The sequence below is a fragment of the Myiozetetes cayanensis genome, unplaced genomic scaffold (assembly GCF_022539395.1).
Source record: "Myiozetetes cayanensis isolate MyiCay16 unplaced genomic scaffold, myiCay2020 scf15, whole genome shotgun sequence".
Taxonomy (NCBI): Eukaryota; Metazoa; Chordata; class Aves; order Passeriformes; family Tyrannidae; genus Myiozetetes; species Myiozetetes cayanensis.
Window position 1 is genome coordinate 19,748,760 of NW_026087159.1, and position 16,242 is coordinate 19,765,001.

At 42.4% G+C, this 16,242-nt stretch overlaps 1 protein-coding gene across 6 annotated transcripts in view; it reads left to right on the forward strand.

The window, feature by feature from the left end:
* DCX (doublecortin) overlaps nt 1-16,242 on the forward strand; it is an 81,151-nt gene that overhangs the window by 51,394 nt on the left and 13,515 nt on the right. For 2 of the 6 annotated variants that reach the window (XM_050310398.1, XM_050310399.1), the window contains 3 exons: nt 3,549-3,651; nt 7,161-7,298; nt 15,379-15,476. In XM_050310398.1, coding sequence (XP_050166355.1) covers nt 3,549-3,651; nt 7,161-7,298; nt 15,379-15,476 — 339 coding nt within the window. The remainder of the gene's footprint in view (nt 1-3,548; nt 3,652-7,160; nt 7,299-15,378; nt 15,477-16,242) is intronic. The other 4 variants (XM_050310402.1, XM_050310403.1, XM_050310400.1 and 1 more) reach the window with 3 other exon arrangements.

Genomic DNA, 16,242 nt, shown 5'->3' on the forward strand with positions numbered 1-16,242 from the left:
TTCCTATATTGCTGATTTCTGGTGTCATTGTTGAAGGGTGCATGATAGCAGTCACCAAAAAATTCACCATTTCCAGGGAGCAGAACTGGTCCTTGCACTAGCTGGCTACTACCAGGTTTTGTCTTGTGCTTTGATAAATTTATAGCTAAAAGTAAAATGCAGCACTTTAAAACAGTGATTTTCAGGTCATCATCTGGGGTAGATCTTTTGCTGATGTGAACTTTCTTTCAGGGTTTTCATGGTGTTCCAGGTGAATTAACTGATATAATTAGAATAGTAGATTAGAGTAAGTTAAAGCAGAATACAGACTTTCAAAAAGCCCAGGCTGCTTGGGGGGAGACTTGTACTATTTTTATTTATTTATGAATGATAAATAGAAAACATCAGAGAAAAGACTTCTGATGAATGGAGAGAAGACTTACAACGTTATTTGGGAGTCACTAAAAACCTCTGCAAAAATTAATGCAGGTAGAGATTTTGCCTTGCTCGTCAAGAACAACCCTTAAATGTTCCATACTGGCTAATAAGGTCTCAAACCTGTTATCCCAGCAGAGCAGCCCATGGTCCCAGCTCTTTGTGACTTTCAGGGATGAGCATATCTGGGCCCTTCTCCTGGTGGTTTTGGTTTCCTGTGCACCCCTTGGACAGTCTGGCTCTGGTGCCGTCAGATCCAGCAGTTAAGTCACATGTTTTCACAAAGTTTACTCTGGTGGCTTCTTGTGGACACCAATCCATATGGAACGTGTTTCAGGGACACACAGTGATGATCAGGGATTGGGATTTAATAAACAAAAGGTAAATAGAAAATACCACACACATGGTGAACACGTGCAGTGCAGCTACCACTGCATAATACGTGCAGTTGTTTCTGAATTTTGCAATGTTTTGCACTATTTAAGGAAAGTGGGGTTGGGTTTTGGCTGTCTTTTCTGCTATGTTGTGGTGAGTTCTTAATAGTGGAAGTTACAGCAGGAAACAAAAGGGGAACAAATAAAGCAGATGCAGAAGTTATTGTTTCCTGAGTATTAGGAGCTCAACAAGTAGATTATCTAACTCATTAGCAGCCTCCAGTGCTCATCCAACCAGCTGTTGATGACTATAACACACCTGCTACCTGAAAGAACAGTGGCAAAATTAATTGCAAGTATCTCTGCTTGATATGCAATCATCTTTCTGTCCTTATGTGTGTTGGGAGTTTTCCATTATGTTTGGAGCCTTGATCTGAAGGTTTTTGTGACGGCCTGGACTTTCTTTTTGCTTGTGATGGTTTTGGGGAGACAAGGACAAAATACACACTTCAACTTATGACCTGGAGACAACCAAAGCAATGCACCAGTGGGTTCTTCCTGATTTCATGTAAAAGGCTGGAAAATTTTTGAATCCTTATGTTGTGATTCAGCTTTGCACTGTGTTGGTTTCTGTACTGAAGGGTGAGCTCAGGAGCCCACGAGGGCCTTTCTGTGGCATAACTACAGTGCTTAGCATTCAGATGGGAACTTGTGTATTGAGCCAAACCCAATTATTTGCAAATGAATCAGTGCCACTCATCCTCAGGGGGAGAACTGTAATACCAAGTGCTGGTTTAAAATGTCATCTTTTCTTTGGGAGAATTCTCTAGGGATTAACTATTAACTATTTCCAATCTAATTTGAGACAAACAGAAATAGGAATTCACTGAAGTTAGCAAAGAAAATTTTAACTCTGACCAAAGCCATAGCAGATTTCAGCTTGCTCCATTCTGAAAGTCATGGAGATGTGAAAAGCAAGCTTTTCACTAATATTTGGCATTGTAACCAGTGCTGGCACTCATAGGCAGTGCTTTAATTATACATTATATTAACCAGTGTGAAATACTAAGCCTTATTAAGATAGCCAAAAGCCTCCTTTATAGTTGATTTATTAGAGCTTGAAATTAACTTTTCACAGTCCAGCTCGAAGAGATCAGTAGATACAGAAATTCAGCTCTGCCTGCAGTAAGTTTCCCCCAGTTATCTCCAGCACTCTCTCCAGTCCCTTGCAGGGCATCCACCCTCTGTAGAGACCCCAGGCATGGTAAAACACTGGGCATCAGCATCAGCCTCATACCTCCATTATAAATGTCAGTGCCAAGTCAAGTGTGGTCACTTGAAATGATTTCCTGACGAAATGGAACTTAAAAAAACCACCTTAGGCTCTGCCTGGTGTTCAGATGTGTGGCTGGTGTGTCGTACCAGGCTGGCTGATGCTGGAGTGTTTGCAGATGAACGTTTCTGCTCCTCCTGACACGATACTTGGTCATCCCAGTATATGGCTGGGATGTCTGGATATTGTTAAATATTGCTAAAACAAGTCCATCATCTGTAGAGCAGCAGGGAGAACTGCAGATCTCTGCCAGCTGAATATGGGGATTAACTCCCAGCAGGATGGCATCTTATACTTTTCTCCTGCTGGAATGCTGCCCACAACCTGCCTGCATTTTCAGATTCCTGAACTCCCAGATATCAGTTCTCTGATTCAATCAGTGGATCTGAAGCTCACACATCTTGTGCTTTGCTTCTGTTTGATGCTGTAAGGCAAGTCACAGTCTGGAGCTTCAGATACTGCAAGACAAAATTTCCTTGTATTTAGGATGGCAAAAAAGGAGAGCAAGGCACTCAGAGCCCCTGGCTGGCGTGACTTTGTCTTCTGTTTACCTCAAAGAGTTTTCTACATCCTGCTCCTGTGGTGTCTCCAGAGAGGGGTTGTAGTTTTAGGTGGCTGAAAGCGACTGCTTTTCCTTTTCCCACTGAGCTGTTCAAGGGCAAAGCTCCCACACTCGCAGCTGCTGCAAACTCCCCTCCCTGGCCCCTTGTTCCTTTCCCACCCAGTAAGCACCTTCCCCGCATCTCAGCCTTCTGTGGGATGAGCAGCTCTGCACTGAGGGACGGTGCTTTATCATCCCGTGTCTGGGTGGTAAAAGCAGGGAGGAGCTGGCACAACATCTGGAGTAAATCTGTGCATTTAAGTGGTGCCTGTGTGGGAAAGATGTCCAGTCAAACTTTGGGTCCCTCCGTCAATAGCACAGATAAACCTCTTGACTTTAAAATTTATCATCAGGATCGCTTAGGAGCAGTCACATCTCTGCACCTGTGCTGTGCCTGGTAGCTTTTTGCCTTCTAAATGGTTCTTTGAGCTTTTAGGCTCTGTTGGTGTTAAGATGCTCCCCAGCATGGGCAGTGGTGTCATAGCACTGTGCATGTGGCAGGGAGAGAACCTCTGCTTCTTATTTTAGAAGTAGCTGTGTCGTTCATTAGGGTGATTGATGTATTCTGTCAGCTCCTGGTTGGATGGGAAATGCCATCCCCCCCTAGAATGTGCAAGGTAGTTGTTTGAGGTTTTTTTCTTTGAATTACACTGCTACACTTGACTTGCCCAGATGGGCACCAGCCTTATGGAAAGTAGGACTAAATTATCATGGGGTGGGGGGAGAAGAGCAGAGAGGCAGCTCCCTTCTGTTTAAATTAAAACTGAGCCTCGTCAGAATGTTGCCAATTAAAACTAAAATGAATGACTTTGCTCTCTCTCTGTAGGTGACCTGTCTCCATGATTTCTTTGGGGATGATGATGTGTTTATCGCCTGTGGTCCAGAAAAATTCCGCTATGCACAGGATGACTTTTCTCTGGATGAAAGCGGTAACATCAAACGCACGCTGTGGTTTTATTTGATTTCCATTCAGTTGCTTGTATCAGATAACAATGCTGCATGCTTCTGTTCTGGTTTTTAAGACCCAGTACATGGAATTTAACATCCTATTGTGATACTTATCCAGTCAGCAGATATTATAATCAGGCAAATACTGGCTGAGGTAGCCCAAGTCAGAATAAATTAACTCCTACTCCATTTGATATTTACTGCAAGTATATTTTTCAATTTTCTCCAGTTACAGTCAGAGAGATACATTTTCCCTGAGAACTAAACCTCCCTATGCAGACAAGTAAACATTAAAAAAATGGGAAAAAGCAACAGTTAAAAAAAATAATAAAATCATATTTCCACTGCTTTCTTCTGCTGATTCAAAAAGCAGGGCAATAATTTTCTTTTGGAGGCAGACACAACTGTGACAGCACCATTATTTGTCCCTGTTACAAGTGCAAGCCCAGGTCTGGGGCTCTATGATCAATTAAGCCATGAAATCTTTAATTTCACAGAACATACGGAGCTTGCTCGTAGGACTTACCACCCACCTTACCTGGCTACCATATCCACCAACAGCACACACTGCCTGCAGGTGCCAGTGAGTGAAGCAAGAGGAAATTAATGTCATTTTTACCATTTAAACTCTAAAAGATGTCCTCCAAGCATTTAGGTTCATTTCCCAAAGTTCTAGGTATCCTGCATAAGGAGCATGAGCCTCATACTGTCCAATCTGCTACAAACTGGTTTGCTATTGAGGACCAGAGAGAACTTTTGCTGTATGCCAGGAAGTCAAGCAGCCTCTAACCTTCAAACACTGAGTTTTTATGATACCTTTGCAAGCCTGATTTCATTCAACGCTGGTCCTTCTGACCTGTGTACTGCAGATGAACCCATTTTGGTGGTCTTGGGTAATTAAAAGAAAGTTTTCCAAGGTTCAGCCATGACTCTGTAGGCAGAGAATAAAGCCTGTGTCAGGCTGGGGAAGCAATCCGTAACCTGAGCTTCATATTTTTTTTAACACTCAGCAGTTGAGTCAGCTCCAGCGGGAGTTCCACGCTGTAAAACAGTTTGGATGCAATCCTAGCAGAACAACTTGATGGGAAGCCCAGCTCTCTGCCTACACTCCTGGTTACTACTCACTTTTCCGTCTTGGATTTCTCTCACACAAATAAGCCAAGCCTGCTGTTGGGAAGGCACCAAGTACCTGCAGCTCCCAGAGGTGTTTTGAGGGGAGCAGGGGTGCCCTGCAGCTCTCAGGAAGCAGATGAGGAGCTGTTAGCAGCATTATGCACCCGTCATCCTTCCTTGTTACGAGTCAGATGCTGCAAGGAGAACTGCAAATCCCAAGGTTTTGCAGATGAGTGTCACTTACTAAAATCTCCTCTGTCACGGGGAACTTTTCCTTGCCTGTTTGGATGACACGCACCAGGGTTGCTGGTTGTTATGTTCACTCTGGCAGGACATCAGGAAACAAAATGAGGAACAGCATAAGAGGGAATTATGTCATCTTTTTCTTCCTGACTGCCCACCACAGCTTCCACCCTCTAATCCCTGCTGCTGAGCACTTTCCAGATAACACTGCTCTGTCCAGTTTGTACCCACTGGTTTCAAGATCAGCCCACGGAAATGTCACACCCTGGTGATGTTTGGAGGCCTGTTTACACCAACTTCAGCACAGTCAGGTCTCCACCTTCAGAGCCTTTTTTCCAGATGTGCAAATGCTCAGTGATAGCTTTTGGTGTGCTGACACTTGCCAAGGGCTGAGCTGGAGGAATTCCTCAGAGTCAGCCTTTTTTGTGCTAGAAAATGCAAAGCTGGGGTTCTTTTCAAGAAATTGCTCCCCTGGGAAGAAAATAAATTTGGAAGTTCTTACAAGGATGCAATATGAAACATTTTTACTTTTTATGTATATTTTTTTAGTGAGTAATTCAGGTGACTGAACACAGCTGCCTGACATCCTTTGAGTCCCCCTTGGCTTCTGGGATACCCATGTGATATATGATTGACAGATTTGGTGCCTATGGCCAGGCCAGCGAGTTGTGCTCCAAGATCCAAATGGTGCACTGTTTTTTGTTAGTATGCAAGAACCTTGAAAAATACAACTTCTGCAGGGACTGAAGAGGATTTTTCCTCATGTTTTGTCTCAGCAGGTTAACACAGTGGCTGGCTATTTCACAGTGTCTCATCAAACACTATATTCTTCAGTATCAAGGAGGGATAGTCTACCTTCCATGCATATCCCCACCCCCCCAGCATCAATACTGCTCTTCATGTATAAAAAATTGGGGCTATATTAATGTTGGACCTCTACAAGCCTTTCTACGACATTGTATGTGAGAAGTCAAGTACTTTTGAAAAACCAAAACCAAAACAGCACACTCACAAATTATTCTGTCCTCAGTTTACAATTTTCAAAATTATTTGTCAGGGGAGAAAATAAACTCATTGTAGGCTTAATTATTGCCATGCAGTATCCCTGGAGCACAAGGCATCCTCTCCTTATATTCTTGTACTGCATGACCCGACAGCAAACTCTCTTGCAAACCATCTGGAAGGAGAAGAGACAGACTCTGGAGTGTCTGAGAATGAGGAAAGCCTGGGGAAAAAATTAAGGCAATTACATTTTCATAGATATACTGATATATAATTAAATAACGCATACATTTAGGTCAGACAGCTTGTTTTCAGTTGACCAATTATTTATCTGGTATGTGCTGCCTTAGTTGATTCCAATTGGGGAATCCAGTCAAGAAGGTCCTCAGTGCAGGCCACGCATGCAGAGCCAAACTCAACTTTTCTGTTAGGAACTGTCTGTATGAGGAACATGTAATTCACATCTGTAAAAAATGCACATTTTCACATCTTGGTGAGCACAAGCTGTTGTAGGAGATGAGGTGAGAACTGTTAACATTTGACAAAAAGGAAATTCCCTTTTTATTGTCTTCTTCTTAACTGGGTTAAGTTAATAACTTGAGGGGTGGGAAGTTCTTTTTCTGTTAGCTCTCAGTGTAAATAAACCCTGGTTTTGAAGATTTGGCATGCCTGAAATCCTGGGACACACAGGGGTTTGTTAGCATTTCAGTTCCTTTCTGCAGGACCCTGTAGATCATGTTTACATTTTCTCCTCTTCCTGGCGTATTTATTTTTCAAGAAAACACAGTTGGGGTTCTCATCTGCTCATGTCTTCAAGTACATAAATCTGCTGGGCTTGTTTATACAAACCTTTCTGAAAGGGATGAGTGGCCAGGACAGAGGATGTGTTTTGTAGACCCATTTTGTCTTCTTTCCTTTCTGCAGCTGAAAAACTGCAGCTTGTTGAGTCAGAAGAAGCTTAAAGTCTCCTTTCTGCTCTAGAGAAAATGTGCTGATATCAGGCTTTTCCCTTGCCCTTTATATTTGTTCTTTGGCGACAAAGCACTGAGCTGCCCCGGGCTGTTTCATACCTGCTGTCCACGGGCAGCGAGGGCAGCAGGGGCATAACCAGGGTTGCTGTGTGTTTCCCCAGAGTGCCGGGTGATGAAGGGGAGCCCTGCAGCTGCCACGGGCAGTAAGTCCTCTCCCACCCCTCAGAAGAGCTCCGCAAAGAGCCCAGCGCCCATGCGCCGCAGCAAGTCTCCAGCCGATTCAGGTAACCATCAAGATGGTGAGTGACTGTTCCTTGGTGTCTCTGAATATTGACTGTGCTCAAGACACATACTCTGCGTGTTGGCACAGGAAGCCCTGGTATTTTTTTGGAAAACAGGGAGCTGGTGCTGCAGGGGCACTTAATAAATGTTGGAAAGGAGTTCTCTGGTTGGTTGAGTGCAGTTGTGTGGCTTGAGGTTGTGCCACCCACAGTCTCACAGCCTCCCTCCCTAATAGCATTTTAAAAGAGGTTTCCATTTCACAGGCAGGAAATCAAGGCCCACAGTGCTCCCAGATGTTCCCTATAGATACAGACTGATTTAGAATAACCTCCTGTGCAAAGCTAATGGTAATTATTGTGCAGGTCAGAAGTGGCTCCTTCTAACCATTATTTAAAGAAGACCAGTGATCTTGCAACTGGAGAACTGGTGATGGGTTTATTCATGTGATCCTGAGACGTTCACTCAGTAATAAAAGAGAGGGAAAATGGGAATTTGCTGCCGCAGCTTGTACCGCTTGAAAAGCCTCCCTCCTCCTTCATCAGCCCCTGAACTGGTGGTGTGGCACACCTGGAGAGCTGCAGAGCCCATCAGTTGAAGGTTGGGCTGCACATCAGTAATTCCAGGAACTGATAGTTTTCAGAGTCATGGAAAGTTCCTAGAGTCACGGTGAATCTCTAGTGTGTCATCTGTTTGCCTGTTCTGTTCCAAAAGAGAACCAGGCATGGCCTTTCACTAAAATAGCCAAATCACAATAAAAGGACACCAGGATTCCAGGAGAGCTTCATATCTTGAATTCAAGTGGCCCACAGTATTAACCCAGGTGATATAAAACAGAAATTGTTTTTCACCCTCATGCTAACACACAGCATATTTCATGGGAACACCACACAACAGCTGTCAGTAGACATTGGATTATTGGATATAAAATTCTCTTGACGGTAATCAGAAGGATTTTCCCCAGGAAGCAGTTCAATTTTTTAGGGTTGTTTTTTCTTGGTTGGTTCTTTAGCTGCTTAAAGAGGCAGTGTGAAATTGGTTGGCACTAGCCAAGACTCTCTAATTAAAAAGTTATTTTTCTGTAAGGGGATTTTGCATTCATAAAGTTTTTCTTCAATATACCAGTGTTGGTTGTTCTTAAACTCAGGTTTGCTATAACCTAAAAAGCTTTTATAATCCCAAATACCTGGTAAAGTTGTGTGGGTACGTTGAAGGCATGGTGGAAATTATGTTGTTGATTTAAAAAATCCCAAACTAACATTCAATGATCTGTGAGTCAGCTCGTGTATGAGTTGTGAAACAGCATTTAAACCTTCTCCGTAAGCATCAGGTACTAATTACCACCAGAACTAGACTTTATTGCATGAACACATAATCTAATGTGAAATGTCAGCTATTGTGTTCCTGATTTTAACTGATTGAGTGACTTACAGGAACAGAATGGTGAGTCATCTGATGAGGTTTAATGAACACAGTCAGCAGAGCTTTTCAGAGGGAGATTAAAATAACCAGAAATGCTGAACAAGAGCCAGTTCCTGGAGTTATGGCCAGTAATGAAGGACAAATCAGGTTTCTTTAATCCATCCAGACAAGGGTCTTTCGTACTTTCCTGTAATTTCAATACAGGAAGAAATGGCAGCCTGTCCTGTTTAATAAGAATGAAAAAGACTGAACTCTTTCAGCACTGGAAGATGGAAGGCTTGTTTACTCAGGACAGAGAGAAAAAAGAATATAATTTAGTATTCTTGTCTTGAATTTGAAATAAATTAAGTGGATTTGCACACCATTTAAGAATCAATATTTACATTTAGGTGGATTTTGGTGTTATCACATTAAAAAGGCAAGGAATGCTGAATGAAGCCTGATTAGTAGAAGACTATCAGACATTTTTTTCCCCCACAGAATTCTCACCCATTTAATATGTGAAACTGTTTAAAAGTAGTTTTACTTCAAATATATATATATAGCTATATATTTTTTCTCCTACACATTCATACCTTTTATCTTTGCTGTCTTTCACTCTGCTATAGTGATAACAGATAAATTGTCACACCAGAACCTTTAGTTTCTGTTCTCTGCAGTTCTTCTCTAAGCAGATTTCTGTACCCTTTTTCCCCACCAAGGTCTCTAAGGCCTTTGTGACATATCTGGGCACTGATATCAATGCAGATTCAGAGGTGTGTATATATATATATATATGTACACCATCTCAGCAATGCCAGTGTATTTCTGGTTTGACCCAGCTATTCCTCCAACTCTGTGTTGATTGCTCCATCATGGGACTGTTTTCACCTCTTGGTTCAGTTTAACTGGAAGGCCCTGGCTGTTTTGCCAGCAGTTCCCACTGGTCTTCCAATATATCCTTTACTTTCCAATCTCTTTGGCACTGGAGCTGTGACAGCCTTTCATCTATGTCCTCCACCCATCTCTCACATCATGCTGCTTCAGGTAAAGTGCACTGAGCAAAATACAGCAGGATTTTACTTCTCTTCTTTCAATAATGTATCCAAGTGCCTTTCTCTGTCTCCCAAATGTTACCTAAGAAAACTGAGCTAGTTTCTCATATATCAGGTGTGAATTGAGCTTTGGAAGGGATTGGTGTCTCTATTTGGCCTTAGGTCAGCTTGGGTGGTTGTATTTCAGTACAGTCTGAATATGCAAGAAAGATACAGGGAAACTAGAGAAAACCCAGAAGAAATTTTCTCTGTAAACTGCTTTGGGAGCCAAAGTTGAAGGAAAAGGTCTGATCCAGGTTAGAGAAAAGGAAAATTGAGAAGAGACAATGTAACGCTCTCCAAATGCATCTGAAGTATTGAAAAGAGGATAAGGATCAATTTTCCTGTGTGCCTGTCAGGAATAGGACAGGACATTGATTTAATCTTTAATATGAGATATACACATCAGATATTAGGAATACTTTTCAATTATAAGTAACTTGATTACTGCATCAGGTCTCTCAGGGAGCCTGTGAGTCCCTGTCAGACTTTGTGCAGTTAAAAAATAAGATCTTTGCCAGGGATGGCCCAAATACATTGGATCCCAATTTAGAGCACAAAATTGGAGATACAAAGCTTCTGTGGTATTTCTAGCCTGGATTTTTCTTTCTATGGAGTCAGCTTTGCTAAAAGACATAGCTTAGAGCAGTGAAACCCACCCCTTTCCTAAGATGACAGAGGAAAACTGTGCATAAGGAGGGAAGTCTCTGTTCTGCTGCTATGGGCCACGAGATTTAAATGGAATAGGATCAGCATGAAGTTTGGCAAAATTTCTTTAACAGACTGCTCCAATAAGGAGTCAAACAAAGGAAAAGACAGAGCTGAAGCTCTGGGGAAGAAACACAGGGCAGAAAATAATGATGTCATTTGCCATTATTTCTTTGTTATAAAAATGTATCTTACAATAACTCACACACCAAACAAGGGTTCAGTTTTATAACATGTGCTGTGATAGGAGAGTTAATGATTTTTAAAACCAGTCTTTTGCAGGAGAGAGCCACAGGTACCTGAACTGAAATTTGAAAGTGTCTTTGCCCAGTTTTGCCTGGATTTGGCTCAGGGAGAATATGAACAGGGCTCTGAGGCACTGCTGCAGGACCTTAATTTCTCAGTCCTCTAATGGGAAGGTTTGGATAGAGGGACAAAAGCATATTCACAAGGCAGCAGCAATTAGCAAAACAGACACAGAATGTCAGTCTGTCCTGCCTGCAGAGCTGGCTCCCCGGGGTCATTATATATGAATGTGTTAAAAAGGCAGCAGATGTCTTTGGGACTGCACACCAGAGAGAGCAGCTTGTTCTCTCGCTTGTGCTATGCATGTTCTGCTCACTGACAGTCCACAGTGCACATCCAGGGAGAGATCCCCTCACAAAACCTGGTGAGAAGAGGATACCAGCACTGCAGAGACAAGTGCTTGGAAGTTTGGAGGTGCCTGAGCGAGGGATGCCTGTGCAATCTGAATTCTTCCAGTACAATGGAGCCTTTATTTTTCCCATGGCTCCTCTGTCCTGGAGTGCAGGAGGGCTTGTGCTCACTAAATGAGCTGCTATTTCTACATTTGCTTTATGCTGTCCTTGTTCTGGTTGTTCCTTCTCTTTAATTTCTTAGTCATGCTTCAAACCCTGACCTGGGGACAAGCCTATCCATGTATTTCATGGTTCTTTCTCTCACTTGTGTGGTGTGTGAGCATGAGCTCCTCAAACTAGGAACTCATCTGCTGAATCCTGGGAACCCCAATCAAAGCAAGGAGTTAAATTAAATTAACCTTATTTTACAAATTGATAAAAATAGATATCTCCATGCTTTTTGAGCACTGCCTGTGATCCCTGGGCCCTGCTTTTTCCAGTGCTGTTTGTTGATAGAAATGGGAATTCAAAAGGTGGACAGGTCTCAGTGCTCATCATCACTGGAAATTCAGATCCAGAGTCCCAGTCACCCAGGCAAGCCTGAGCAACACTCACAGAACAGTTGCATGTGGGAATTTTGGCTAAAAGGGGTCCTACAAGAAGGCTGAAGAGGGACTTCTGACAAGACTATGGAGTGATAGGACAAGGGGGAATGGCTTTGAGCTGAAGGAGGGTAGTTTTAGATATTAGGAAGATATTAAGGTGGTCAGGCCCTGGCACAGGTTCCCCAGAGAAGCTGTGGCTTCCCCACCCCTGGAAGTGTTCAAGGCCAGGCTGGATGGGGCTTGGAGCAACCTGGGCTAGTGGAAAGTGTCCCTGCCCGTGGCAGAGGCTTGGGATGAGATTCTGTGACTCTGTGATCCTAAAATACCTGTGGGAGACGGAGACAGAGGACTCAGCTTATCTGGATCTTTCATAGCTTCTCAAACATGACATGATTATTCTCCCTCGTCCCTCTCATGTACTGGACAAGCCTCATTTCTCTCAAGTACAAATTGCCTTGTGCACTGGAGGAGATAAGGAGCCTATGAAAACAACGTAGTGCACGTGCTCATGCAATTAAAGGGTGTGTTATATGCACAAAGAGCCTTTAAGGTAGATTGGGGTTGCAAAACAAATACAATGACATAAATAAGACATAAGACACAAACAATAACATGGTGGAAAAAAACCAAACAAAAGATTCAAATAAAAACTGTTTATAAAGAATGGTTCCCAATAGCTGAGTGTAGGTGAGATCCTGAGCTATCCTAAGTCATCAACAGATTTTAGTGGAGCAGCAGCATTATACACCACCTGGGATCTGCTCTTTGCCTCTTGTTATTTTTTTGCATTTCAGTTCAAAAGAAATGCAGGCAAGTTTGCTTATGAACACTATTCTTCATTAGCAGACATAGAGAAAATTAAACTGGCCTTCTTAATTGTTGCTCCTGCTGCAGAATTGCACTGTATTTGTAATGATATTCATCCATCTCATTCGATTTCTGATTTGGATGTCACATCTGTTTTTTCGTTGATGCTCATAAAATATTAATATCCCTGCTGTAGCACTTAAAAGTCTCATTGTATTAGGGAATTTCTATCCTTCCCTGCAGCAATTACATCCATTTGCTGCACACTGACTGTTTGCTGTTCTTCCAGTCTTCCTCTTTGGGGAAGGGAAATTTTGGTTATTTGTAGAGTTGTTAGGTGGCATTTTTCATCTTAGGAGGATCAGTGACAATTGGAAATAAATAAAGAGGCTTTTTAGGCATTGGAGAAGGATTCTAGCTAATACAGCTGATACTACTAACTATTCTATCCCATGTTTTCTTTAATAGAAAACACAAAGTCACTTAGTGAAATAAAACATAAAAGAGATCCAAGTTCTTCTTTACTGAATTGCCTTCATTATATGGTATATAGTTAGAGAACTCTACTTTTTTCCCCAGCAGCCTGGAGGGCAGCTCACTTTGCAGAACTGGAGCACAGTGAGGTGTCACAGCACGGTGCAGGGGCTGGCATGTAGCAGTCTCTGGGTTTCCATAACTAGTTTTTTTCCCCCTACCAAGAAAGAATGGTCTGAGTGGAATGGGGAGGTGAAGGGTCACTCTCTTCCCCAATTATCTATAAACCATTATTTCTACCACCTTTCAAGAAATATCCATTTCCTCAGTGAGGTGCATTTGCAATGGGAAATAAAGCTGTCTGTGATGAATAGCCTCCTCTCCCCAATAGAGGAGGAAATGCATAGAAATGAAGACAGAGGACCCACATTACCATGAATATGTGAGTCTGAGCTGCTGTCCTGTGCTGGCAGCTCCTCCTTTGTTCTGAGGCTTAGATCACATGTTTCTCTACACTTATTTGAACTCACTTGAATGACCTCTGCATTTGGGCCAGTGATACTAAAAACCTGAGCTACCCCCCCCTCCTTTCTCACAAGAAGGTAACAGAGAAGAGGAATCAGCCTGTCTTGGGCATTAAAGCAAGAGTTGTGCTGGTTTTGCTCTTCAAAATATGACACCCATATAGAATCTTGCTGTATGATACTTTATACACTTCTTCATTCTCCTCCAGACACTCAAGTACTTGCTGTACTTACTTATTTTTAAGTACCCCATTTGCAGATTCAGCTATTATAATTGAAAGCCTAAGTCCCATGTGCTGAAATCATCCCCCCTTCTCTGTGCATGCCTGTACAGTTGTTAGAGAAATGATATAGAGAGAGAGATACTGGGCACTCTGAGGGCAGGACAGCCAGCCTGGAGTATGACATGCTCACTTTCTGTGTGAAACATCAACACAACTCAAAATCCTTTCCTTAAGGGCTGGGATTTGTATGTTTAGCTGGAGGGCTGGCAACACTACAGCCATTTAAGGAAATGACAATCAGAATATCTGAGGTTCAGTTTTGTGGCTTGTGCTGAACATATAAACATCTGGAGTAGGTTTTGGAAATGTCACTTTCCATAGACTTGATTGGGAGATGTAGTTTAATGCTAATAAGGCCTCCAGCAGCCTGCTGCTGCTTGGATTGCAAAATGAAAAGGCCAGAAAGGACAGTATCCTTGGACACAGCCAGAATGAGTCTGAATTCCCTCTCCTTGAGTAAGGCTCCTTGTGCTGATGGAGCTTTGTGTTTAAACCCCTGGTAAGAGGAGGATCTGTATCCCTGGACTTGATGCCTGACCTATGAATGACCAAATTCACTGTGTGTAAGCATGTCCTTAGGAAATAGGTATTGTGACACCTGGCAATTATCAAAGACATTAGCTTACCCCAGTGAACATCAGCAGTAGGAAAAAAAATCAATTTATCCTTATTCCATTTTGTTTCCCTTCATTTTTTCTGCATAATATGCTATTTACTTTGATTCCTTTTTAGTCCAATAAATGCATAATAGCTTGCCCTGACATAGACTCATGCCCTTCACTTTTGACTAAAACCCAGGCCTGTGAAAGCCTCGATGGACAGTCATTCCAAAAGCCATTTTGTTTAAATGAATAATATTTTTTTTTAAATTGAGAATAACTATGTGTAGTATGTTGGTTTTTTTTTCAAAGCAACATGAACAAACAAATCAACCCAGAAGCCCAGATTTTGATCTTTGTAAATTTTTGCAAAGGATTGCTTCTTGATGTACTGCTCCTGTTCCTTCCCTGATAGACCATGCCCACTTCTCTGGTGCAGGCAGCAGAGGAAGAGCAGAGACCTGTCATGTCACCCTGTGCTTCCACCAAGGCTTCAGAAGGGCTCTTTGGTCATTTAATCCCACCCAAAGCTACTACACCCAAGGCATTCCAGGCTGCTGTTTGTCCAATTTGTAATCAATCATCTAACATTTCTTGTCTAGGATTCAGGATGTCTTCAGCCTCTGGTTTCCCCATGCCGTTAAACTGTTTAAGAACACAGAAATTGTCTTTCTGTTTTTGTGATGATGTGTATCTTGGATCAATTTGGTGAATGTTTGCTGTGTAAAATACTGCTCCTTCTATTTATTTTCTATTCCACTGTATTTTGCAGTCAATTACCCTGAGTAGCTGAAAGCCTTGAGTTAGGTTAATAGCCATGGTATTTGTTTGGCTTTTTTATCCTGCCTAACATGAATAAACTATAGTGTTTCTTTGTTAAATGTTTGGAGACCTTCCATCTCCCCAAAGGAGGAAGATCTTCCCCTTGCTTGTCTGATTTCTAGCTTCTGTCTTGTTTTCTGTCAGCAAACGGGACCTCAAGCAGTCAGCTGTCCACACCCAAATCCAAGCAGTCCCCGATCTCCACACCCACCAGCCCAGGGAGCCTCCGTAAGCACAAGGTATTATGTTTCTTATACCTTACTAAATCTGTTTCTGCCTTAGTTCACTCAGACTTTTGTGACATTTAAGCCATGGCCATATTCTCTGGAAGCACAGCTCCTCGTGTTGAAACAGTGGAGTTTGGCCCTTTACCTGAAAGGGTTGTTGCTTCAGACTCTGCAGGATGGTGAGCAACAAAGCATTGGCCTGTTTCCTCTGCTGGAGTTATTAATGTGTGCTGGAGAGCATCCAGATGGATCAGAAGAGAGAACTTAACCCTCAGCTTGTATCACTATTTGAAAAAGTTATTGATGGGTATGGTTTCATATAAATCCTCTTTTGAAAAGCCTCAGGTGTTGGCAAATCCGGTCCATTAAACAGCAGAAGCAATGCAAATGTTACTGAAGCTCTAAGACATCACTTTAATGATGCTCCTTAAGAATTTATTTTTTTTTAAATTATTTAAGGGCATGCTCTGTTTTACAGGAACCAGCTGATTTTTTACAGCTGGTGTGGTAATTGTGATCTGGAACAGTAGCTGGTTTTCCTGGTCACAAACAGCGTGTCTAACAGGTAGCACAGCATCCTGGTAAAGATCTCTAAACCTGTGCTGGCTCATAGATAATTCATGCATTGATTTATTTAAAAGGTACAGCAGCTGTCACAGCTTTTTCAGTTCCTGTTGTTCAGTGTCACTCTGTGCTGAGTTCAGGTTTTCATTTCTGTGGGCCTTTGCATTTCTGGAATAGCCATAGTGCTGCTTCCACCAGCCTTCACTTGATAGGAACT